At 41.3% G+C, this 26,251-nt stretch overlaps 2 protein-coding genes across 4 annotated transcripts in view; one reads left to right on the top strand and one right to left on the bottom strand.

Moving 5' to 3' along the window:
• Nucleotides 1–17,004, bottom strand: part of LOC132988086 (ras-related protein Rab-39B-like) — a 29,904-nt gene extending 12,900 nt beyond the window's left edge. The window contains exons 1-2 of one of the 2 annotated variants that reach the window (XM_061055216.1): nucleotides 16,895–17,004; nucleotides 16,659–16,755 (exon numbers count right to left, since the gene is read on the bottom strand). The gene's annotated coding sequence lies outside the window, so the exon portion shown is untranslated. Of the gene's footprint in view, nucleotides 1–16,658; nucleotides 16,775–16,894 lie in introns of those variants that run through there. The other variant, XM_061055217.1, reaches the window with a different exon arrangement.
• On the top strand, nucleotides 174–26,206 carry LOC132988080 (phosphatidylinositol-binding clathrin assembly protein-like). 2 transcript variants are annotated; one of them, XM_061055206.1, is made up of 19 exons: nucleotides 174–705; nucleotides 7,504–7,646; nucleotides 9,208–9,283; nucleotides 9,743–9,845; nucleotides 10,788–10,881; nucleotides 10,985–11,096; nucleotides 11,513–11,619; nucleotides 12,902–12,943; nucleotides 14,753–14,838; nucleotides 16,665–16,767; nucleotides 17,341–17,474; nucleotides 17,736–17,833; nucleotides 18,133–18,246; nucleotides 18,358–18,385; nucleotides 18,577–18,718; nucleotides 19,686–19,709; nucleotides 20,248–20,304; nucleotides 20,439–20,558; nucleotides 22,225–26,206. In XM_061055206.1, exons 1-19 carry the CDS (start codon nucleotides 576–578, stop codon nucleotides 22,237–22,239), a joined length of 1,728 nt encoding a protein of 575 aa, XP_060911189.1. In that variant the 5' UTR covers nucleotides 174–575; the 3' UTR covers nucleotides 22,240–26,206. The 2 variants fall into 2 exon arrangements, with proteins under 2 accessions (XP_060911189.1, XP_060911190.1); XM_061055207.1 differs by lacking the exon at nucleotides 12,902–12,943.
• The last annotated feature ends 45 nt before the right edge of the window (nucleotides 26,207–26,251 follow it).

Raw genomic sequence — 26,251 nt, forward strand, 5'->3', positions numbered from 1 at the left:
TGATCATAATCACTTGGAGTCTTTCGATTTTTACCATCGTTATTTCGGATTCATCCCTCGCACTGACTCATCCTGCTGTGGCAGCGTCTAATTCAGGGATTTATTAGGCTAGCCTGTACATTGTCTTTATATTATTTGCTGCTTTTTAACGCTCTGATTATGCACTCGTGTTCCTGCAGCTTTTTTCATGTAGCCTAATTATTTGGTATTTCCAGAAACTGGCTCATCCGGTTGCCTCCGCCTGAATATTAACTAGTTCCTTTGATGTGACCGCTTTATGTTTTATTTGGCCGCCGCATGAATTCTCCCACCGGATTCTCGCCGGTGTACTCTGCTGTCCTCCACCACCTGCACCTCCTCCTCCTCCTCCTCCTCCTCCTCCTCCTGCTCCTGCTCAGACGGCCGATTCTAGCAGAGGGCACTACCCTCCTCCTCTTCCTCCCCGCCGCTAAAGACATTTTGATCGTCTACCTCCCCGGTTCCCCCCAACCGGACTCGGCCATCACTCCGCCTGCCTCCTCCTCCTCCTCCTCCTCCTCCTCAACCACCACCACCACCACCACCTCCTCAGTAACATGTCGGGACAGTCATTGACGGACCGGATCGCCGCCGCACAGCACAGCATGACCGGGTCTGCCATCAGCAAAGCCGTCTGCAAGGCCACGACGCATGAAGTCAGCGGACCCAAGAAGAAGCACCTTGACTGTAGGTTACGAGCATACCATCACTGTAACTGTATAGATAGCCTGCATGCATCCTCACAAAGGACAGCTTGTATAAACAGCATCTATTATGCTTCCCCCCCCCCCTTCCTCCTCTTCATCTCTCATCCGGCCCGGTTTGATTTGCAGCCTCTTTAATTAAGACACCATTACATTCCCTTAGATTCAATTTTGATTTACGCAGCAAAACATACTCTGTAATATATCTGGTTGTTAATACAGGCGGTTAATATTGAAATAATGCGAGGGGGGGTGGGGGGCAGTCAGCCAGGTACTATCTATGCGCGTCATTCAGGGGAAATAGGCCACTCTGCTAGGCTAATCATATTGCATCCAGCCGCTTTTACAGTGTAGGCCTATCCATTATTAACGCCACTATTCATCCCCTGGAGACACTTGAGTACAGAGTGTGTCAGTGCAGCATCAACTACAGTTATCCCTCGCTTCTTTTACCTCACATTCAAGTTCACTGTCATGTCTTCTGGTGCATTCTTATCATTAATGGATGTGTTACTGCTGCTGTCAGTCAGAGTCACACTGCTAAAATAGGCGTTAAAGCACAGAAATGCTGGTGTGAGTGCAGATTTAATTTATCTGCTGCTAATCACCTGTACATGTGCAAACTGCACCAATTACTATTATGTTCACAGGGAGGAATGAAGAACCCCTTACAAGTGGATTTTTTTACCAGTGATTTTTAGGTTAAGTGGCTTTTCTGGCTCCCTATAATTGCTTGACATGATCGATGGAGAGCATGGATAATCAATGGTGTTGCCAGTCATTCTCACATGCAGTCAGGAAAGACAGACAGAAAGGACTGGTGAGGGGGGGGGGGGGCTGAGGGGGGCTGGAGGGGGGAGGGGGGGGGGGGTTGGGTTAGAAAGAAGGCTAATCAAGAGGAAATGTGGATAAATCAGTCTGAGAGGAGGCAGGTTGCCAAACAGCCGTAGAGTCAGTCATCCAGCTACGCGCCCGGCCAGCCAGCCAGTCAGCCGGCAAGTTTGGCAGTGGATTAGTCAGTCATGTCCACAGCAGAGGCGACACTGGGAATTCTGGGCTCCCTCACAAGATGTGCAAACGTGCGCTGGGACACAATACATCTAAATTAGGGTTATATCACTTTGACCTACTAAAACAAAGGCCACTAAAGCAGAAAAAAGAGTCGGCCAGGGTGCCTGAACGGTTCAGAAGGACATTTAAGAATCTTGAATGACTAATTACTGCTGCTGTGATTTCCTTATCTGGTTTCCCAAAAAAGCATGTTATTTATGTTTTTAATGGTATTACTCCTGTACTCACTTGCGAGGCTAATGTTTTACTTATTGGTTGATATTGGCAGAATGTTGGCTAAAACCGACCGTGATTGCATTTTTAATTCACAAAAGAAATCTAGCAAATTGTTGAGTCCAAAAGGCGTATCATCCTAAGCTAAGAAATCAAACAGCAAGAAGAGCATCAAGTGCTCGGCTACATCAGAGGTGTAATATTTCCCCTACAGAAGCCACAGATTTATCAGGGTGCAGCGCCTCCGCAGTTATTAAATGGTAGAAGGTCGTCCACCTTCAGCACCCCGCCATGAGCCTGAGTCTCTTAAAACTTGTAAATGTCACAAATATTAACTCAAGGCTCAGAGAAGATATTCTGAAAATAGAACCAGAGCATTTACATGAACAATTTCCATCCATCAAATGGATTATACAGTTCATTTATAACCACCAGCTCAAGGGCAATGGATTTTCTCTTAGAGAGGGTTTGTTTATTTCGTTGGCGGTAGTTACATGACACATTTTGACTTCTTATTCTGATTATTAGAGAAGCAGAAACTGAAGGCCTGGCTTTATTTACCCCTTAACTTAAGTTGTGGTGAGTGATTGTTTTTTTTTTTGCTAGAACCTAATGGTAACAGCTCTTCTTCTAGAAACAGACAGCTTTCACAATATGAGACACATTCTTTGTCCTGCTGAAGGATTCCTCTTCTTCATATAGGACATGATGTAACATTCAACTCTCAGGCTTTCATTTATTGAAGGATGCAGGAGTAGTAGTGTTTTCAGATCTTGAGTTCATCTTAGGACCAGCTGTAGTGTGGAAGTGGATACAGCATGTATATACCACTCTCTTGGTTAAACAGGTTCATAAAAAGTGACGGACTCTGAGAGTATTTTAAGATAATAGAAAGGTGTTTAAAAGCCCTGAGGGGAACTTACACCAGGAAATAGAAACATCAATGTGGACGGCAAAATTGCCCAAAAAATTATAGGCCTAATGAAATGGAGGGTACTGGGAAAATAGTCTACGGCTACATTTTTCTTTACTACTGGATCGGTTTTCCTAAACTGACGTGTTGGACGGCATTTTAGTTTCCCTTACTCGACCTCTTACCGATCCATCCTTTTAAGGCATAGTGGAAAGAAAAAAAGAACTGGTGTGCCCTTTCTCCAAATGCACATGATGTAAATAAAAGGCTGGCTATTGATGTTATCCAGAGTTAGCCAACCCAATGGCGTATCTGCATTTTCTTTCCTTTTAGTGTCACGACCTTGACAGACTTGTCGGTGACATAAATATCCAATGTTGATTATTTACAACCCCACAGCAAATGATGAGCATGACAGTCAGAGTAATGGGATTTTCACTTTCACTAGGCAATATTCAGCAGCGATGAGATGGTAGAGAGGAGATAGAAAACCATATTCATCACACAAGAATAGTAATCAGGCCAAAAATGACCTTCTGCCCTGAAAGCCCAGTCAGCGTATGATTTATTTAGCTGTGTGTCATGGCTGCAAAATTGTTTGTGCTGTAGATGTTTGAAGGGGAAAAAAAATCAAACTGTTCCTTGGTAAGTAAAAGATGTTGATGAATTGTCAATGAACAAAAATACAATAAAGTTGTGTCAATAGGCAGTTCAAATACACAGACACAAACCCTCACATCTAAATGTTAGTATAATATATATAATAAACAGGTCATCATGATTTTATATAATTCTTTGTGTCTTTATGACACGATGTCCCTCCACTCAAACATTATTACAGACAAACTCAAATTTTTATTCAAACCAGCAGTGCCGTTCTTTGTACAAGTTTTTGCCTACTGTTGTCCTCATTCTCATTTCTAATTGTGTTATTGATGTAGATTAATTCCTTCGTGGACTACAGTTTATCAATAAGCCCAGTTGGCAATCATCAGTCGATACTTCATATCCTTTGGCTATCTACGCTGTGTCACGTCAATGATTTAATCCTAGGTGATGTATTACCCCCCCAAAGGAATAGAGGTGGACCCAGAGCGGAAACATTTTCAGGTGTAGTCGTACCAAAGGACAGACAAGTTCTCTGCTTTAAATCAGCAAAATGTAATTTGATATTTTAAGGTAAGCTATGCTAGCTGCTCTGTGAGGCTCCACCTGAGTGGTGCTTTGTGCTAAATGCTAATATCACTATGACAACGTGCTCAGAGTGACAATACTAAAATATTGGTTATTCTCTCCTGGTGAGACAACATAGATATAAAGAGATTGTAAGTAAACATAGTCACACAAGTGCACACTTAAAGTTTACAGTTTAAAAGTAGGCTTCTGTTTGTAGTTTCATTTACAAGCACATATATCACTATGACATATGCTAAACAATAGCTAGCTTTGTGTGAGAGTGAACATTTAAACTAAGTTAAACAATAGATCAAAGCAAATATTTTAAAAACTGCAGCTCACACATAAAGCTGGCCAATTTACAAACCAAGTTAGCTTTTTATGAGCTTAATAGAAGCTTCTCTTTAAAACAACAACCAGTACAATTTGGAGAAATGTACTTGTGTTCCAGACAAACTAATAAGCTTATTCGTCACTTATAGGCATAGGTGTTCCCAAGAGGTAATGTTCAAAAAGGTGTTAGCATGCTAGCATGGTGAAAATTAGCACTAAACCCTGATAAATCTACAGCAGGGCTTCTGAATATGTCGCTTACAGATTTCAAAGACTTTTGGTCATAGCATCCCGAGATAAAAGAAGTTAGGACATCACCAAAGTGATTTCTAATAATATTTTTAAAGATTTCCGGCTGGACGTAATATGAACAGATCTAGCATAGAGCTGTGCTCGGCTGTTCACCTTAACCGGTGTGTTTGTGTGTGTGTTCACTTTGGACAGTGGACATTAATTAGTTGGAATCAATGTTGTGCTATTAATTATTGAGCTAAAAGGAAATTCAAAAACAAGCCATTAATGATGTGTAAAGCATTACGGAAGGCTCCAATTTCCTTTTACCATTTTGATATTAATGCCCCGAAATGAAAAGAGTGTATGAGACTTTGAAACATAAAGATCCTTACTCTGTAAGAGAAATAAAGACTGTTGGTGCCAGGGTCGTAGTGCCAGGATGACGTACTTTACAGTCGGTTACGTACAATCAGATGTAGAGCCGTCAGGTTGACATATTCTCACACTGACCATCTGAAGTGTTCTCTTTTGATTGCTTTAAATGGATATTTATTCAATATGTTTGGAAATTATTTGACATTTATATTGTTTTGTACACGTTTATGGACACTTTTTTAGGTATTCCAAACGCACAGATCTTTATGCAACCCTTATGACTGCAGCAGAATGAGGCTCTGTGGTGAAAACACAAGCTAGTCCATTTGATAAAGACCATAATGAATATTGTCACAGTTATTATTGGCTGTGCTATTGCTGCTGAGGCTTTCACAGTCAAAATGATCAAATAAAGTTGAAGAGCTGCGGTGACGAGCCGGGACTTTGGGAGCCTTTTACATGCATTAAACACTTAACCTCTATATCAGCTGGGACTCTTTGGTATCCAGCGTTTCAGCGAGCGCAGAAAACATCACAGCGCTCGGAAAAATAAACCCTGATAACCTCTGAAGGCTGTGGTACAACCAGACCAAGGATCTGCCTCAGAAACCAAACTTCTTGATGTTTCTCACAGTAACTCCTGAGTGCAAAGACTATCTCAGTTGTTTTTTTAATGAATTCCCTCCAACTCCCCCCAGCGGTTTCTAGTTTTGAGTTCAGTTTCTCTACTTCTCTCCCGATGCCTTCTTAATCTCTATGCGTATGCACTGCTGTAAACATCCAGTTTGAACTGTTTCTTGTCTTGATATTGTTGTTTTGAGATGAGATGATTTCATATATTGGCAAGTTTATCACCTCGTGATCATAGTTTAGATCTATTCCTTCGGTCTTTGTTATTCTCTTACTCTGTATGATATTTTCTTTACTAAATGTGGTTAATATTTGTATTAGCCAAAATGATGATCCTGACTGTGTTCTATGTTTACTGTACGATATCTGTAGGATTTGTTTTAAAATACTAGTGAGAACTTAATAGTGTTTGAGAACGTTGCCTTTATTAACGTTAGCCTGTACTTTTGAAGAAATTAGTTGCGTTTTATGGTGTCGTATTCAAGCCCACGCTAACCGAGACCAAGACATTTAGGGGTCGAGGCTGAGTAAAGACCAAGACCAAGGCAGGGCATTCCTGCAGCAGGAACGTCACTCACTTAGACTGTAACCCCAGGAAGGTTGGCTGTAACTGGGGGGAAAAAATCGAACTACAAATGAGCTGGAGTTATTTGTTCTTCTAGAAAGAGGCCTTGTCCCTTTTTAAGCACAATAATGACGGAAAATAAAAGTCTTCCAGTGGTGGTCTTGACATCCAAGAAACATCCAAGGTCATATTAAGAGAACAAAGTCATCGTGTCAGAAAAGCGGTTGGTCGTGGATTTGCAGAACGTTCTGTATATGATGCACACGTCTCCGACATTTAAAGCTGAGCTCTTTCTTTAGTCAGTAAATCTATGAGATTAAACAGATGCCGAGCATACTTCACATTTTGATCTAAAAGCAGAGAAATCCTTGAAGAGTTGAGGCTATAGTTCCAGTAATCTGTCCTGCTCTTAAGTGCATGTTCACGGTTGAATTAGAGATCTCTTATTATGACCTACTTTTCTGTGCTTTGTGCATACCGCTTTAAAATCCTCGGAATAAGCTCCTTGGTTACCTTTGCTTATTTTTATTTGGTAGACCTTTGAATCTGACACACAGCAGCCGGAGCACTTTTCAGATGTGTTCCACATTTGCCTGGAACAGACAATTAGCACTGAAGGAAGCCACTGAACTGAAGTCTCAGAATGTAAACGATGGGGTCAACTCCAGTGAAGTCCATCATTGCTCACAGAGAAACAAGAAGAGAGCGCTGATTGATTGTGAATAATTTGACCTTTGAAATGATTCACAGCTGAGTGGATTGTGTTGGAATATAATTTGACCTCATTACGTAGCTTTCCATCCTTTTTTTTTCTTTTTAATGTTTGCTGGCATTTTGGCGTGGTAGCTAGGTGGCGCTGTTGAATTACAGCCACCAAATTGATTTAGTGATACAGTGGCTGTGGTTCAGATTCATCTGTCTATACAGTCTCCGTTATTAAATAATCATTTGTTCATTGATTCGTGTGCTGATATCGAGTGAGCCAAAATGAATTTACCAGTCGATACGTCTGCATTCATGGAGGGTTGTTCGCTCGCTGCATTGATTTATAATAATTCTCTCTGTAAGCTCTCCAAGGCAGTAAATTATAAATTCAGTATATGGCTATCGCTTTCATTCAGCGTGACTGGGAGTAATTGTACCAGCAGGGTTAGATTTAAATGTGCAGCCCTCTTGTTTTGCCAAACCCTTTACTGTGGTCTTGTCTTTGTTCTGCTTGTTATTTATCCCTTGAGGTCTTCTCTGAATGGTTTTTGTTTTGTTTCCTCCAGACCTGATCCACTGCACCAATGAGCTGAACGTCAGCATCCCCCACCTGGCAGACACGCTGCTTGAGCGCACAGCGAGCAACAGCTGGATAGTGGTTTTCAAAGCGCTAATCACCACACACCACCTCATGATGTATGGCAACGAGGTGAGCTGAAAACCACATATTCACACAAAGAGGGCAACGATGATTACTTTTAGAATCCTTTAAATAACAAGGAAGGAGTTTGTGATATTATTATAAGAAACATGTCTAACACAATCTCCCACCTGCTTTGCTGTTTGGCATAAGAGGATATCATTTGAAACATGTTCACGTCTAAACAATGGCATAAAAAAAACATAAACTTTTTATTGTGTTCCAAAGGACAAGAAACTCTTCTGTTATGAATAAAGATATGATGTAGAATAGCGGCTCTTCGTGTATCACCGGGTTCGTCTCACTCTCTTTTTGAAGTCTCGTTAACCGTCTTTGCCTGGATCCTTTTGTCCAGCAGGTACGGCGTAACACAGGTACGCTGCAGATTTCTAGCTCGAGGAGGAGGAACATTGGATAAGCTCGATAATGGTTCATGAATTTTAGACGAATCGATGGATAGAATAGATGTCCAATACAAACGAAGAGATCTGTCAAATGTTTAAGTCCTACATCGAGGACAAACACTCATTGAACTACCTTATTACATCAGATGATTCATCTGCTACGTCTTTGGGTCAGTTGAATATCTTTGGGTTTTGGTTGACAATACAGACATCTTAAAGAGAACAAAATCTGGGTTTTTTTTTTGGGAAACAATTCACAGATAAGGTAATGATCTTTTATTGCAACCTCATTCTATTTAAAGTGATCATTGATTAACTATGACTGTAGCATTTGAACAATTCCAACAGACTGAACTGAAAGGATGATGGAAAAACATTTTCTGCACGATTTATTACTCCCTGATCCTGAAAGAGAGAGAGAGAGAGAGAGAGAGAGACTGCAGTGGAAGTTTGCTAATCTGCTTGTTTTCCCGTTTTTGATCGCTTGACATTTTGCTCGCCAGGTTGTAGAAATGCCTCACCAACTCTTGCAGCGAGCGTCTTTGAGGCTCTATCTTCCACGTGTCCATCAAGAAGTGATGAAGTGTCCTGCTGACATTTTGATGTACCCCAGGGTGACAAATCAGCTCACTACACGGCTAACACTACACGAGCGACAAGCCGAACATCAAACATGTGAAATGACGAGCGTCTCGGGCTAGAAAGAGAGGCTGTGGCAGTGATTACTAAGGGCACCCTGACCCTCTTTAAGTATTCAAAATAGAAAGCTTTTTGTCACGAGAGGAGGGACAGGATTTTCTTACACACCACTGGGAATTCTGGAATATATTGAACTGTAAACCAATAAGATTTCATATCAAGACATGAGAATCCTGTTAATCCTGTTTTTTATAGTCTTTCATGCCAGTTAAATAATCGACTTAAGTTTGACTCCGTAGCTCATTCCAAGTTTGGGAGGAAGAAAAACATTAAAAAGCACCTTTACAAAAGACAGAGCGGGCCCAGGGAACGACACACAAAATGTGTTCACACGCCCGGCGGTTGCAGCTACTGAAAGTTTTAAGGGACTGTTTGTGTTTGCTTCTCTCTGCCGTTGTGTTTGTGTGGACATGACTTGATGATTTCAGTTCTGTCACTAACTCTTTCATCTATTCTCCTTTCATCAGAGATTGATGCAGTACCTTGCCTCCAGAAACACACTCTTCAACCTCAACAACTTTCTAGATAAGGCTGCACTACAAGGTGATTTAATGCCATTTGGCCGTTTGTGAACTCAGCAGAGCTGTATGTCTAACAAAATGACTTCATGTCAGACTCTCCCAGGCGCTGTAACGCTATCAATAAGCCCATTTCAGAGCCTATTTCAAAGGAAAGCTACAGCTACAAGTAAAGCCCTCGAGACAAATGAGCCTTTTGTTTGACACACAAGGCTGCTGAACATATTCTCCACGACTTTGTAACAAAATATGTATTTTAAAGGTGAAAATGAATGAATACCGTTCTCTTAAAGTAAGATGGTGCAAGGGCCGGTTTGACACGTAGAAGAAAAGCAGATTGTTCAAGGAGAAGTTAGACCATTTCATATGAAAGGGATTATGGTTTCTTAACCTGATTTCCAATAAGGCCGCCGTGATCAGTCTTTAACTGCAGAACTCCCTCTGTCCCCCCCCCCCCCCCCCCCCCCCACCCATCCCCTCCCAGGTTACAACATGTCAACTTTCATCAGACGCTACAGCCGCTACCTGAATGAAAAAGCCATGTCGTACAGACTAGCAGCAGTGGACTTCACCAAGATGAAGAGAGGGTAACATACTCAGCACACACTACTGACATGCATGTCACACGTTTGAAGGGATCATGGGACTTCTACACCCAAAAATATACTTCCTGCTTCTCACCAAAGTTATAATCATGAAGATTTACAGGTAAACAGTTGTGTGTATAGTCAATATCACATGCCGAGTGAGTGAACAGAAGCTGATGAGCCTATGTTCCACAGATAGAAGCCCTTTGCAATTTCAGTATTTTATGTTAGGTGTTCATTCTGTAAGAGGCGTCCATCACCCAGCTCACCCATAACCCAGACAGAGTAAGAGGGGTTAGAGGGACTGTTTTCTCTTATATATCTTCTAAGATGACATTAAACAGTTACCATGGACGAGCAAATAAAGAAAGCTTCAAAAACAAGAGCAACAAAAAACCTTCATATGAAGACAAAACGTCCCCTACACATCACTTTTTCTAAATCTGCTGAGTGCAATGCAGACGGTGAAAGAAAACCAAAGCAAAGCCTTAGAGATTTCTACTTTGAAGGCAACTGTTTGTAAATGTAGTTCAACATCGGCCTATACAGGAACAAAGGAGGAAAAGTCTATGACTCAATACAAAGGCCAAATGCTAGATGTATTGATACAGTATCATGAAAGCAGTGAAGTGACCCAGGAATGTCATCATGCAGAATGATTAGCATTCAACATAAGCCATCATACGTGAGTGGTCATACCAGAAAGAGTCTGAAAACAAAAGTTGCTTTTTTGCTTAAATGCTTTGGACTTTCTTTATCTTTTGTTATGAGCACAGACTTCAATAAAATGTCTTCAATAAAAATGTAGTTTTGCTAATCCACACTAAGAGTCTATATATGTGTGTGTGTGTGTGTGTGCGTGTGTGTGTGTGTGTGTGTGTGTGTGTGTGTGTGTGTGTCTGCGTGTATCTGTGTGTGCATGTATTTGTTGCTTGTAACCAGGGCTGATGGTGTGATGCGCACTATGAACAAAGAGAAGCTGATTAAAACTCTGCCTACCATCCAGAACCAGCTGGATGCACTGCTGGACTTTCAGGTACACATCTCACTTAAAGACACAGGATATTAAAAAAAAAAACCTAGCAATGACTGTATTAACTATGTTTCCTTCTCTCGTCCATTTCTTTTTTTTTTTTTAGCCAAACTCCAACGAGCTGACCAATGGCGTGATAAACACAGCTTTCATGTTGCTGTTTAAAGACTCCATACGGCTGTTTGCTGCTTACAACGAAGGAGTGATCAACATGCTGGGTAAATCATACACACAATACAGCAGATCCAAGTCAATCTCAGTGGAGTGCGTTCTAGTATTTATGCAGTGCGACTCCACTCAATCCTGCGTTAAGGGGAAATCAATTTCCTCCTCCAACTGTCTCTCAGAGTCCAATTAAAGACTGTAAAGATCACTGTTTCTTCCATCTATTGTTAAGCCAGGGAGGAATCAGGGACTGGGAACTGACCGTATGACTCTTTAGTGAAAAGTTAATTAAATGATTCATTACCTTACTGACCTGATTTCTATTGGCTCAGCTGTGGTTATAAAGTAACCAGGCCTCAACATAATTATCAAGACATTATTATCTAGCACCTCAGGGGGCTAAAATGAATCCTGACCAGGTGTTAAGATGCATCTTTCAATCTTAAACTGTTCATCTTCTGATTCGCAGAAAAATACTTTGACATGAAGAAGAACCAGTGCAAAGAAGCTTTGGAGATCTACAAGACTTTCCTCAACAGGATGACCAAACTGTCGGAGTTTCTCAAAGTGGCAGAGGTAACGTCCGTTTGTCCTGCACACAGCTGAACACCACCGGAGAATTCTGTCTGGAGCGAATCTCGACAGCCTCCTCCCCTGTTTATACCTCCATGTTCTCTGATTATTCCCTTCTGATTCTCAGAAGAATTTTAAGTTCACATCCCTCTTCAACCTGTTGAGATTTGCTCCAGAAGTCTTTGAACCCCCAGGATCTGATATACGGTTGATATTTTCAAATCCTAAAACTGATCGTAGATCAGCATCCAGGGGCTACTTCTCCTTAATCCTCCGAGTCTTTTCTTTCACCTCTAGATTTTCTACTGTTTCTGTCCTTCTCTTGCCCTGACCTGGGTTACTCCAAGACAGTGATTAATGGCTGAGTCTTAGCCTATCAGAGAGCCACTCATGTAGAGCTTCAAGTTGAGGGACCCCTCGCGTGCTGCCTGTTCACATGCCTGCACTGCATGCTCAAGCAAGCTCTTTTTCTATCTCTGTCTCCTCTTTTTTTATTGTTTTTCCTCTCTTTTCTTAAAAATGGCTGTTAACCATTTAACAGTTGAAGTCCTTGCTAGGCTCAGAAGTGAATAAAAACAGTTTTATCCTCTGCAGACTTTGTAGCTCTCTCCCGTGCCCACCTTCAAAGGCTTTCTCTCTGCTTGGTTTAGTTCCCATTTGGAAGAAGGTTTGGGGTTCAGCCGCTCGATCCAAAGAAAAAGAAAAAAAAAAACAGACTAACGTTGACTTTAAGGACCCATTCATTTTACTTGTCTAACAAAATGTGTGTTTGTCTGTTTGTGTGTCATCTGTGTCCCTCCCCTGTCCTCTGTTCAAAGTCAACATTAGTTGAGTGTCTTCCTTTTGGATGTTTCTTACCTCACAGTCATGTGACCTGCTGTCTGCCCTCTCTGCCCTGCCTGTTCGATCAGTCGATGTGCTCAGCATCCATTTCAAAACCAGATCTCAGTGTGTGTGTGTGTGTGTGTACCTTTAAGTGTGTGTGTGTACATATAATGTATAAATATATAGGTGTTTGTATGCATGCATCCTCCTCCCTTCCTCCTCTGTTGTCTTTGATTTGCTTTTCTTCCAGCCACTGCATGAAGTAATGAATGCTTGGGTTTGATTCTTCTTTCTCCCTCCTCCTCCTCCTCCTCCTCCTTCTCCTCTTCCTCCTTCACATGCCTCTTCCTTTTTTTTACTCTGTTGGTTTACTCCTGGTTTTGTTATTACATTTGGTTTATTTTTATTTTGCCTCCCTCCTCCCTCCCCCTTATCCCTCCCTCCTTTTTTTGTGACACAGCGAGTTGGGATAGATCAGGGCGACAGCCCCGATCTCACACAGGTCAGTCCACATCTCATCTCAATCAGTCAATCAACCAGACAGTCAACCACTATTGAAGTCGTCAAGTCAATCCCATAATGCTTCATTCTAAACGCTCCCGTTCCCTACTCACCCTACAGACCTGCCCACACTGCAGCTGCCCCGTCCTCCTCCTTTCTTCTTCACACTCCTTAACTCGTTCACTTTTTCTCCTTTTCTGTCTGAGCAGTCGAGTATAGAAAAGAAACTGTAAATGGAGACTTACAAAAAACTTAAACCACTTTTAAACAATTATAAGCAATAGTGCAGGATTTTCACTTTTTTTTTTCTCAAATTAAAGAGCAAATTTCAAACAGGCTAGACTTTTAAAAGCAGATTTAATGTCGCTTAAAAAGAAAGTTATTTGACTCTTTTTGGATATCTTTATATTTTAGATTTCATTGACCGGGGCTTAGAATTTTTTCCCCGCAGTTTTTACTTTTGGCATTTCAGTGTAAATATTGTTAGTCAAATGAAGACTTCTCATTAAAATCAGTCAAGCACAGCTTTAAAATCAAATAGGTTTTTGCCCACATAAGCAGTGTTCAAATTATTTTCCTGAAAAGATTAAGTCCCTTTGCATTAGCTGTGGGGAGAGCAGCGAATGGTTTTTATTAAGTAGGTTTCTGCAAATATGACTTGGATAGGAGTACATAATGCCATCATAAGTACTGCACAACGAGCTAAAAGGCCCCACATGTAAATGATCCTCTTCATTGGACACAATATTGGATGTTTACAAAGTGACAAATCAGGTGACAAACTGAAAAGGGCTGACCTTTTCCAATCAAACTCACATTTGTAGTGCTTATGAAGACCTTATATGCCCTTATTCAACCACATAGTGACCCATGCCTTTACTGAGCTCTAGATATGTGTCTGTTTTACTTTAAACTTTTAGCATATTCTAGATTTCTCTGAAGAAGGATATCCAGAATTCGCATTGTACTGTCTTTCCCCCTTAAAATAAGTATATGAGAAATCTTTTCTTTGCTTGTTGTGTTTGCATTGATTTTTTCGGTGTGGAAATGTAAGGCTCTAGATGAAAACCGTGGTATCACATGTTGCCCAAATGAACCCATCCATCCTTTTTTTGTTTTCCAGTAAAGAGTGCTGGCCAGCTGCTCAATGTGTATACCTGGTTTCTCACCAGATTTTTACATTTCAGCGAGTTAACTTCCTTGGCTTCCAGTTGGGATCAAACTCATTTCCAAAGTGTAACAAATGAAACATAAATACAGTGAAATTAAGTGCAAACCAAACAAGGAATCCACAAGTTAACTCTTGTTTTTTTACACTGTGATTTTCTTTTAGTGTTTGCGTGTGGAAGTGTGTGTGTTTATAAGAGCGTTAGTGCACTGCTGGCCTCTGCATGGGTTTGTTAGATGTGTCAGAGATGTGTTGATTGTGTTTTTTACTCTGGAGCCCTGCAGTGACAATGCTCTGCTCTGTCCTGACCTTTTTAGTCCCTCTGTGGACTCGCTTGCATGATCCAAGGCTGATAATGTGTGCATGCTGGTTAACCAAACCTGATGACACCAAATGCAAAAAAAAAAAAAATTTTAATTTAAAAAAAAAGAACCAAGAGCTGTCGTAGAGTAGAAAATGAATCTGAGGATGATGTCTTAAATCCGCTGCTGCTTTGTGGTTGTGTGATTGTTGAGTGAATGTGATGAATGAGGAGGTGATGAGATGAATGGCGAGAAAGAGGTGTGTTCCCCTTTGTCCTCTTGGATGTGGTTCTAATGTTACTCTATCATTCCCCTTACCCCCCCTCACCCCCTCCCTCAGGCTCCCAACTCTCTCCTGGAGGCTCTGGAGCAGCATTTAGCCTCTCTGGAGGGCAGGAAGCTAAAGGACCTCTCTGCTGCCAGCAGGTACAATCACTACATAAGCGCTCCGGTTCGGTTCAGTGTACATTTATTGGCATTTCCACCATCAAAAGTTGGGAATGGTATCAAAACAAGGGATCCATACCATCCTACTTTTTTGGTACCCTTCTGTTGGGGTGCCAAGGGTACCAATCCATCCTTAAAGGATCCCATATTTACTGTGCCCCTGTTCTTCTTGAACCTTTAACTTAATGAATAGCTGGCTACACTGTGTTGGGCTGCTATGATGTCACACTATTACATAGCTGACGTGGAAATGATGTCTATAGAGCGCTAATCTGTTATGGGACACCAGCCAATTACTACTGATACCACTACCACTACTATAACTACAACCACTACTTCTTTTTGTCCTACTACTAATACAACTACTGCTTCCTGTTGCTATGGCTGTTACAAAGAAACAACACTTTCAGTCTGTTACTACTGCCACTACTGCCACTACTGCTACTACTGCTAATACTTCTACATGAATGTAGCAACAAGCAACAACACGCAGAGTCTATTAAAACCACTACTGGTACATCTACCACTAGTATCTCCATGACCACTTCCTGTGCTACAACCTCAAGAATCTCTTGTACACTAAAGTAACAACTGTTTCTTTGTAAAAGCAATAACACTTAACATCTACTCCAAATAAAAACGACTTCTGCTGCTATACTTCTATTGCTTGCTGCTCTAACAACCTTTATTCCACTTTCTTGTAATTTTTTTCTCTCCATGCAACAACACTTAGAAGAATCAGCAGTTGTAGTAGTAATAAAGTCTATTACATCTACTAATACTGTTTCTTTCACTGGTACTACTGCTGTGTGGGCATTCATCTAAATGCCAGCATCAGAATGCTTACATACCTACGATGAAAATGCTAATATGCTGATGATGCGCAGGTGCATTTGGTTGTTTTAAATTAGCATGTTAGTGTGCTAACATAAAGTACAATTGATGCTGGAGGAAATTTTAAAGCTGATGTTATTCAAGGGAAAATTGATAGAGATAAAAAGTCTGTCCAAGAAGTTATTGCAGTTCATCCTGAGTTATACCAAATAGAACTGACAACTGTAACCTCATTCCCCTAGAGGACAAGTCATGTAATGCTCAAAGTCAGTAGGTGGCGGCAGTCACTCAGTAAGTAGATACTGTACTTGGGTTGGGAAGCAAAGAGCCGCCTGGTACAGACTAAAGTATGGAAATTGGTCTGGTGTTTGAGAGTTGTCAGTTCACAGAGTACTCGCGATGGGCCTTTGAGCAAGGCACCAGACCCTGAGCCGCTCAGGGGCGCCCCCTGTCTGCAGCCCCTTTGCTGTGAATAGCATCAATGCACGTCTATAGGTACTGTTTGTGCACGTGTGTATGTGTGTTATGAGCAGAACTCTTACTAGCAGTGTGTAAACCCAGAATTTCCCAATGGAGATTAATACTACCATTACTGCTGCTAGCATTTCTAGAACTTCTTCTTCTGCTGTAAACTGATTAGCCATGCAAGAGATGTTGCTTTGGAGAATGTAACGTATATAGATGAAGTTAATCAACTATGAAATCTGATATCAACAACTGTGGGATGATACCTAATGACTTTAAAATATTTTCTGACCTTTAATTCAGTGACAGGTGTCGTCAAAAAAGCTGCCAGCACGGCTGTAGGTTCTTAGTCTAATGTAAATAAAGTTAAAGTTACTGAAGAGTAACTGTAAGTGTGACTTAGTGAGCCAAAACCAAAAAGAAGCCAAATTCAACATTGTGTTAAATCTCGCACGCTCTTCAAAAATATGTTGTGTTATGTGTCTGTATTTGTGTCTCACCTTCAGATCCAGCACCTTGTCCAGCGCTGTATCCTCTCTCTCCAGCACTGGGATCTCTCTCAGCCATATGGACGACAAGACGGACGACAACAGACTGCTGCAACACAAGGTGAGACGTGTGCAAAAACAATTTGAAGACCACAGCGTACACACACAGATCGCTTTAGCCAGTTATACTACACACCTTTTCTCCACCGAATGAAACCACACTGTCATTTTATGTTGTTTTCTCATACCGGTTTTGCTGTTAACTGTGGATCAGACAGTAAAAAGACTTGAGCTACTGTGAACTGTGGACTATAGTTGTAAGTCGAGTCTTTTTTGACCTCGCCGCTGTTGTTTAGGATGGATGGACTTTGGATTAATCCTGCAATACAGAGCGATATAAAGTCTGTCTCTGGCTGCTGGCCTGTAGCTTACAGAGCTGCAAAGGGAATGAAAATGAAGTCACTGTCTGAAGAAGCTCTGCTGTGGTTTTCTTATTTAAATTAGCATCCAGAACAATCAGGCTTCTTGAAAGAGCACAGAGTACAACACGGTTATACTGGTTACATGACTTCAGTTAGATTTCAGCTGTGTTTTCTTTTGTTATTTTTTGAAAGGTCAGCATTATCCATATGTGCTGCAGGGTTTTATACATACCATGTAAATATAATATCATTCTATCAATGCTTTCAATCAGGAGGATGGTCACAAGGTTATTGACATCCAAACACCCAATGCGTCACCCAGCACCCAGTCAGTGGGAAGTGCCAACAGCAGTGGAGGGGCCACAGATCTCTTCTCCAACTCACCGATTGTTCCCGTCAACAACCAGTGAGTCTTACATTTCTAACTTAGAAGAATGCAACAAAGGAAAAGTCTAACCCCAACTCTTTAAGTAAGGTACTGTTTTCTGTTTTGTCTGCAAACTACTAGCCTCCAGTTTGTTCTTTCATTTTATGCCTTCTCGCCAGCTCTCTGACAACAGGGCCCTTTGTACGGCTGTCGTTGTAAATTACATTTGGTGTACAGCCGTTTCTGCTCACATAGAAATAAAGTGTGCAACAAAATCTCTATTCAATTTCCTTCCTGCAGCGTGCCAAACCTGACCAGTGAGCTGTTCACCCTGCAGCCTAACTTCACCCCCATCCAGACCACACACACTGTGCCCAACAATAACAATGCCTGGGGAGGTAGGCCTGCACGCGCACACACACACACACACACACACACACACACACACACACACACACACACACACACACACACACACACACACACACACACACACACACACACTCATGTACACATGCACTGACACACACTATAATGCAAACATACAGTGAAGCATGCAAATGATTGCCCACTCACTCGTGTACACACATTGGTGAGGGCTGGATAGGCTGTGACAGTGATGCCCGATGTTTCATGCTCTTGACTCACTTCCCCTCTTTTCACATTTTATGTTACCATGGTAACCTCTGGACGTCAGGTGATCTGCTAAAGCCGGCCCCGCATACTCAAATTCACAGCCCCGGAGCCCATTTGCACTCTGGGAAAATGCTGCATAATGATTTGGACTCTTCATTAGCCAACCTGGTTGGCAGTGAGTATTCAGTTTCTCAGTCCACATTTTCATTTTTCTGTCTTTCCTGTTGTTTCTCTTCATAGTGCCGTCTTCTTAAGCTGATATTTCATGTCTTTTTTTTCCTCTCAGACCTTCAGTTTGGAGGGCCAGCTAAAAAGTGAGTGTTTTCCTTGCATCAAATAATTACCCTGAAGCATATGACTCAGCTGTCTACCCAGTTTGATCACTGTTCTAAAACTCTTCATGATTCATTATTTATTTTCCCTTTTTTTTTTGGCATAATCTGTTTTGTGCACATAATGTGTGTGGATGTGTGTGTGTGTGTTATATGTTATATTTGTGCCTCAGGCCGGAGCTACAGTGGAGTCAGCTAGTAGAAAAGAAGCCCACAGGGGGAAGTGGTTGGCAGTCAAAGACTATGTGCACCAGCACCAACTGGACTCACACCACTCATCCCATGGCACCTGCACCCATGCCCGTCCAGCAGATGGTAGGTTAAATGCTACATCATCATCATCACCTTTTCTTCTTCTTCTCGTTGGGTCAGAGTTGGTCAGGGTCACATGAGGCACTTCAGTACACGCATGTACACCAAAAGTCCACATACACAGGTTCACTAAGACCAGACAAGACTTCTTATTTGAGAAAGTGACTATGATTACCAGACATTCAGTTTATAATATCTGTGATTATTAATTGATTGTTTGAGTGATTTTTAAATGTGAATGATTCAGTTTCTGTGTCTCTTTGTCGTGATGCTTTTTTGTATGTCTTGTGTGAAGCACTTTGAATTGCCTTGTTGAATGTGCTATATACATAAACTTGCCTTGCCTAATATAAACATAAAAAATCAGAAAATTCAAAGAAGAGAGGGAAATTAGCGAAACTTCAGAGCATACTGGCAGTGTAAAATGACTGTAGATACAGTAACTGTACACATGACATCAGGTTTGATATTTTATACATGATACAGTCTGTATATGTGGCCATGTCAAAGAAGCCTGTTTGCACTCCTGTAGCAAAAATCTTTGAAATATGTTTTATGTACTAATTTGGTTTCGTCTATGATTAAGTCGTTTAGGTCAGCTTCTCCCAGTGATACGATCTCTCTTTGTGGAATGCAGCTCATCAAATGTAAATAACTTTCTGCTGCCGTCAGGGCTTTTCAAGGACCTCCAAAGTATTCATCTGCCCTTAGTGCTCAGCTCTAATTATCTACACGTCTCTTCCATTCGATCCGTTTTCATCTTTGAATTTTGACCTGATTGACCTCTCGACTTGAACTGCTCATTAATGCTGCTAATGGCTCAGAAAAGCAGCTTTCACGACGTGAATAGAAACGATTAGAGCATGAGGAAAAGGAAAAGATCAGGTTCATCTTCAGTGCTCCTGAGGAGAAAAGGACTTGGAGTGGAATTTAATGTTGTTACTCTTTTTTTTTTGGTATCTCTCCACAGAATGGGATGATCTATACTGGCTATGTGAGTACCTTTTTTTATTACTTCAAGCTGCCGTAAATCATCTCTTTTCATCCGATTTCAACCCAACATCCTCAAAAAATATCTATTTTGTGTTTTGTAAGGTAGTTATTGAGTTGATAACAGATACTAGCTCATACTGCACAGTTATCTGTGACCAGAAGCCAAAGTGTATCTGTGAGGACGCTACTGCTATACCCATGTGTCCTAAAACTGGTATTAAAGTATCTATTAAAGAGAAATTCTTGGACTGGTCATTAACAATACATGTCTGCCTCTGGCTGCTTTTTGTAGTGAATGACACCTGAATTATCTGGGGAAGGGAGTTTGTATTCTTTTCTTGCTAGTTCAGCATTGTTGTTTCCTCCCTGTGTTTTTTAGGCTGCCAATCAACTGACTTTATTTGTCTGTTAGATGTTGCATTAAAATAAATGTAAAATAAATACATTTAAGAGCAAACACTTTTTTGGTGCGTAAGACGATCTAATCTCTGTCCTCAACATTTAGATCAGTAAGTGGTCTTATTGTTTTTCTCTTGTAGGCTCCAGCACCAGTGGCTTTTCCTATGACGACACCTCAAGTGCCTGTGTACGGAATGGTAAAGATAAGCATCATTTCGTTTCATCAGTGAAATCTTTCAGAGCTTTTTCCTTCTCTACATTTATATATTTTTCTCCCTGTCCTCATCGTCCTCTTTACCCTTCATGTGCACTCACCTGCCCTCTGGAGCAGCTCCCTCCTCAGATGAGTCATCAGATGGGGGGAGTTCCCATGATGCCCCCTCAGCCTGTCATGTACAACCAGCCTGTCCTGAGACCCACCAATCCCTTTGGACCCATCCCGGGCACACAGGTAACACACAGACAGTGCATATGCCAAACACTTTAAAAAATGATAGTTTTACATTTTAGGTAGCTTAGCTTAAATACTTTAAATAGGTCCTAATGACAAATAGGATGAAATAAAGTATGGAGTGTTACCTTAAAGGGGCTATATGTAACTTTCAAAAATACTGCCTTTGTAGCGATACCGCATGGCCGTTAGGTGAACTGCACCAGTAACCTGTTGCTCGCTCTCCCTCGCGTGCTCTTCATACGCGCTCGTACGTACACAAACGAGCATCATCATCGGCCGTGAAACACTTGACATTTACCGTCATAATGTTTACAGAGGAGGTAAGTGGTCATACACATGTGAAAGTCTGTGAAGGAGTCTGTGTGTCTGTATTCATTCTCAATCCTACAAACGACAGTCTCTGCAGGCACTGGCTGAGAGCAGGAGTGTGTGATGAGTTTGTCCGCCTTTGAGAGCTCCTAGAGCAGATAGAAGTGTGTGGCAGGCGGCCTCTGGCTGTAACAAGAGTGTGTGATGAGGTTGTACTGTTGATCTCTGTAAGCAGAGCGGAGTGAGGAGGACGTTGACGTGCATAAAATGTCACTTCCTGGAGCTTTCGCAGAAAATACGACCCGGGGAAACTTTTTATACAGGCAACACAGATAGACAGTGAACATTTACTTTTTCACATCAGTTAACCGTTCGCTTATTAATGGCCGATAAAAAACGATTTATACATGTACAGTTACATATAGCCCCTTTAAAGAATGATGGTTAAATTGACTTTAAAATCACTTCCTTGAAAACACTTCACCAACTTTTATTCCCATGTCGTTCATGTGAAGGCAATATATCTCAGAATGCCTATGAGGGATATTTCCAAATGACTCACTTACGCGACTTAGACCAGAAGATGAACTGATAAGCTTGTTCTGTTCAGAAGGTCAAACATCACGGTAATAGTGACCCAACATCCATCACATTATCATGAAGGGGGTTATCCCAGAAACATCCCAGCATACGACAAGATGTACACTTCGACTTGAAATGGCCGGCAAAGGAATACAATCTAGTTAAAACTTGCACTCATACTCAGAAAAAAAACCTACCTAACAGGAAAATAAGGATTATCTCTTAATAAATGCAGACATGTTAAGTACCGGTAGACATTTAATAGCAGATGAGGTGAAACGAGCTGCTCTTTTTGTCATGCTTAGGAATGTTCAGCTTGAGAGTAGTTGTAATGAGACAGCCTAAAAACTGTATGTATGCTCCATCTGGTTTGAAATAAACGACGCCCTCACTGGAAGCTGCTGTTAATGACTGATTTAAGTAGCGTTCAAGCTGTGTACCCTTTGAGAAAAGAGGTGAATCATGTTGCCAGACAATTTCAAAATTGACCAACAAGTGTGAGAAAAAGCAGTTTTTCTTGATGGCTTTAGTGATGTACTTAATCATCAGTTGGCCTGGCTACACGACTGTCAGGAGAACAAACAAGTGTACTTTGACCAATTATTCCAAACATAACCATAATATAATTGCTTACTGAGCCCTCGGAATTCTGAGAAGCTGTTTTTCTTAGCACTGCGGCAGGTAATTTGCTTGTCAATAGATGCCTGAACACTCGATGAGGTGTTTTGTTGAACTAAATCACTCTCCTTTCTCTCCCTCCCGTCATCTGCAGATGCACTTCATGTAGGGATGATGTGGTAACCATGGCAGCAAAGCCGCAAGAAAAAAGAGAGAGAAAGAGAAAGAAAACAAACTCAGAACCAAATCCAGTGCCAGAGGAAGAAGGAAGAGGACAGAGAGGAAAAAGGGGGAGGGGAGAGGAAGAAGGAGAGGACCAGAGGAGGGACAAGAGAAGAAATGCTGATGCCTGTTTCCATGTCGCCTCACCCTCTAATCTCCTCTCCTCTCTCCATGTGGCTACTGATCACTCAGTCTCAGAATCTGTAATGCCAGGGCACCAGAGGCTCCGCATCAATCCCACTCATCCTCGTTTGATTTGCCAATTCAAACTGCGTTTACGACTCGTGATGACGCTACGACTGAAAGCTTATGGAAGTGCAGATTCCCACTTCCTGACCTCATCCTTGTGTATAATTCCCCTCTGTAAAGAACTTTCCCACGTTCCTCTCCAACCCACAACTGAATCAAACTCGGGAGAACGCATCTCTTTCTCTGATTGAATTGTTTGCTGGCACTTTACTCAATGTGAACTTTGCCAAGGGTGTGTCTGTGTAGGTGATTTTAGCATCTTGTTGAGATTGGTCCCCCCTTGTTAAGTGTCATTCATCACCTGATGTCAGAAGTAATTGATTTGACTGTGTGTGTATTTCCCTTTTTCTACATTTCAAGAGGCTGCATCAACGTTACCGTTTGAGCCTTTTTACGAGCTCCATTTGTTCTAAATTGCCAACTTTACATCAAGAACCGAGCTTGGAGCGACCGTTTGTGTGTGTCTGTGTGTGGTGATGGACGTGGCCATGTAGAGTATGTCCTGTATGTTCTTTGGTACCTGATGTCATAAGTGTGTTTCCAGGTACCAATGTGTTACTGCACTGGAACTAAATAATGAAAGCACTGAGCCAGACCCAGGCATCGCATTAGGATGCAACCAAACTTCTTAGGCTTAATTCTTTGGGATGTGATGTACACTCTGTGTATCTTGTATTTTTTGTTTCGCTCCGACATAGCTGTGCAATACCATACAATCTCATTATTGTCTTTTCCACCCATGTGTAGCCTGTTTAGAAGCTGTTTCCGGCTTTAGAGATTTACTTTTGTCTGCTAACATCTGGTTTCTGCACAGAAATTGTTTGAATTTTTTTGCGTTGTTTTTTTTTTAAAACAGTTTTAACTCCTGTTTTGCTGTATTTGTACAGCTCTAAAATTAGTGAAAATGCACTGAGAGCCAGATATAGAGGTGACCAGAAATGGTCAGATTTCAAACTATATGATGTCCTCCCAATCCTGAGCAGTTGTCAGGTCCAAAATGAGTCTCCAGTGTCATTCTTTACGCTCCAGAAAAAACTGGACCAAGGTAATTCCTGGTGCACATGCCTCACCTCCACTTGAGAGGACGGAACATTGCTAACGAAGAGAGGGGTTAGTTAATGCAGTGTTTAAATTGTGGAAAGGACAGCTCAAGGTCAGGGGGAGGAGTCAAAGAGGACCAGACTGTTGGAAAGCAATGAAGGATAATGTCTCGTCGATCACGCCCCCAGTAAAACCTGTGACGACATACAGATGAATTCAGACAGCCAGAAACAGGAGGCTTTAATGAGACGTTCAATGTTAATGTAGCTTTTCTGGCAGATCCAAGGTCAAGTTAGACCTACAGACAGATGATTTATCTAAATATATAGCACAACCTTCGAAGAAGGGGACAACGCTCTGCTGCACAAAAAACCTTAAATCATTGCTGGGATGTACAGTCAAAAGGGGCAATAATTAATTTGGGATGAAGTTGTTTTCTATTGATTGTGTCTGTTCTATGTACATGTACTGTACGTGTGTTTGTGTCAGTTGCCTTCCCATATAGATAAACAGGGTCATGTTCCTCAGTTAGAGACTGAAGGTCTCTAGTGAGTCAGTAGCGTGAAATAACAGCAGTGAGTGTTGTTGCGATCTTGTCTCAGTCTGTAACCCAACATCTTATTAGGTGGCTCCAGGATCACTCATCTGCTGAAGAATCCAACAAAAAGGCCCAATGTTTTTTCCGACCTGGAATCTCAAAGAGTAGCAGCACCTGATGGAGATGACAAAGTCTGAGAACTGCATCTCTATGGTGTTTCGTCATGAACCCTTGAGCTGCAGCTGGTGGCTACGAAAATAACCTCCCTGCAGCTTCGACTCCACTACCAGCAGAGCGAGAAGGCAGATGTTCTCCAGGGGTTTCTCAATGAGATTCCAGCTGACATTTGGATATCTCAATTGGAAAGTTGTCGTTCCACTCTACTCCCATTACTCGTCTTTCCAGTGGTTTGTCTTTCTCCGTCAGCTGAATGCTCTTTTCATTGTGCACTTCACTCCCACGACAAAGCTTGATCCATCCTGGGCCAACCTCTGACTGTTACTGTGTCCTCTGTATATAGGTAATGCCGTTCATGTGTTTTTAGTCGTGCTCTCTGTAAAGTGATCGAAGCCCCATTGGAAGACGTACTGTATGTGGGACAATTAATTGCTGTATCTGTGTTTGAATGGTTGTATTTTGAAGGTGTCATCATCCAGGGATGGGTGGGTGGGTGGGTTGATGTTTGTAAGGTTTGTGTCCACCTGGAGGAGGAAGTGGGTGGGGTTCAGGGGGTGTCAAGGGTTAACTATCACAACTGGTCTATACCAAGAGTGTCTTCATCAAGGGAGTGGACAGGACAGGGTCTGTCCTCTTCGAAACAGGAACATTTTTTTGCACCAAAGTCATCATCAAAGCGCAGCTTCTTCTTATTCAAGGTCACTATGGATGGATGATATCAGAACTCAAAAGGATATTTCTTTCTTTTTTGTTTCAAGACAAAGAAACTGTATTTTTTTGCATGATTAAGTGTCGTCTTTTTATTGGCTTGTGTGCCCGGTAAAAGCATGACCATTGTGTGAACTCTCACTTACCGGTGTGTTGGGAAAATAAGGAAATTTCTCCATGAGATTTTTTACTTAAGTCTTGACATGAGCGTTCATTGACATTCATAATCAACTGTTTTACAATGTGGGGTCTGTAACTGTTTGAAGGCTGCCTCGCATGCAGAAATGCAACTTGTAAGTAACCCATCAAACTTCAAACCCAGTTACCATAACTGCATCTTTGTAAAACACCATGGATGTCAATGCCAGTTATCACATAGCTAGCTAGACATTGCAGTCTTGTAAAATCGCTCTTTATTAAAGCGTTGCTATTTTCAATACATGTTTGAATGCTTGCTCCTTTTTCATACTATGCCAGCAGCATCATGAAAGGTTGTGATTGAAAGTCAAAGTACTGTATAAGTGTTTGGTCTGGTCCATATCGTGATGTTTTTAATGTGTTTGCCCAGTCTTGTCCTGTCTGTCGTCATATACCCGACTTAAGTTTTTCTCAGTCAACTTTCAAAGCACCAACTGGTTTCCTGAAACCAGACTTGGGAGAACGTTCAATTTTATTTGAGACAATTTGGTAAGAAAGCCAGGTAACCCATCTGTGTAAGTACAGTTGGGTATAATGTCTATCACTATTTATTATTGAATTGTCTCACTCTCTGTATCCTTTTTTGTAGCATATAGTTTCATTATAATGAATAAACAAGTCCTTTGTTTTGCATTTCTCCTGCCAGATAAATGTAAGAGACAGCAAAAAAGCTTCAGGGCGACTATAACTTGCAGTATTGAGTCTGGGGTTGGATTTTCTTAAAGCCTCTTCAGACAACTTTGTCACTTTGTAGTTTGAGCTAAAAGGAATTCACCAGGTTAATCTATTTGACAAATAACTTTTTTCCCCTCCTTTTTTCCAAGTCTAATAAAGGACTGAAAAAGATTTATAAATGTTTCCTGCCGAGTATTAACAAATATGCCGCCAAAAGAAGTATCAAAGGAACACATTTTTACAAATGTAAACCTTGTCTACCATAACATTTTGATTTTATGACGGGGGTTTTCTGTATAGATCATGAATGCTGGATGGCTTTTTACATTGAAGAAAAATACATCGTTAACTGTTTTTTAAAAGTATATTGTTA

The sequence above is a fragment of the Labrus mixtus genome, chromosome 14, assembly GCF_963584025.1.
Source record: "Labrus mixtus chromosome 14, fLabMix1.1, whole genome shotgun sequence".
In the NCBI taxonomy this organism is placed as follows: domain Eukaryota; kingdom Metazoa; phylum Chordata; class Actinopteri; order Labriformes; family Labridae; genus Labrus; species Labrus mixtus.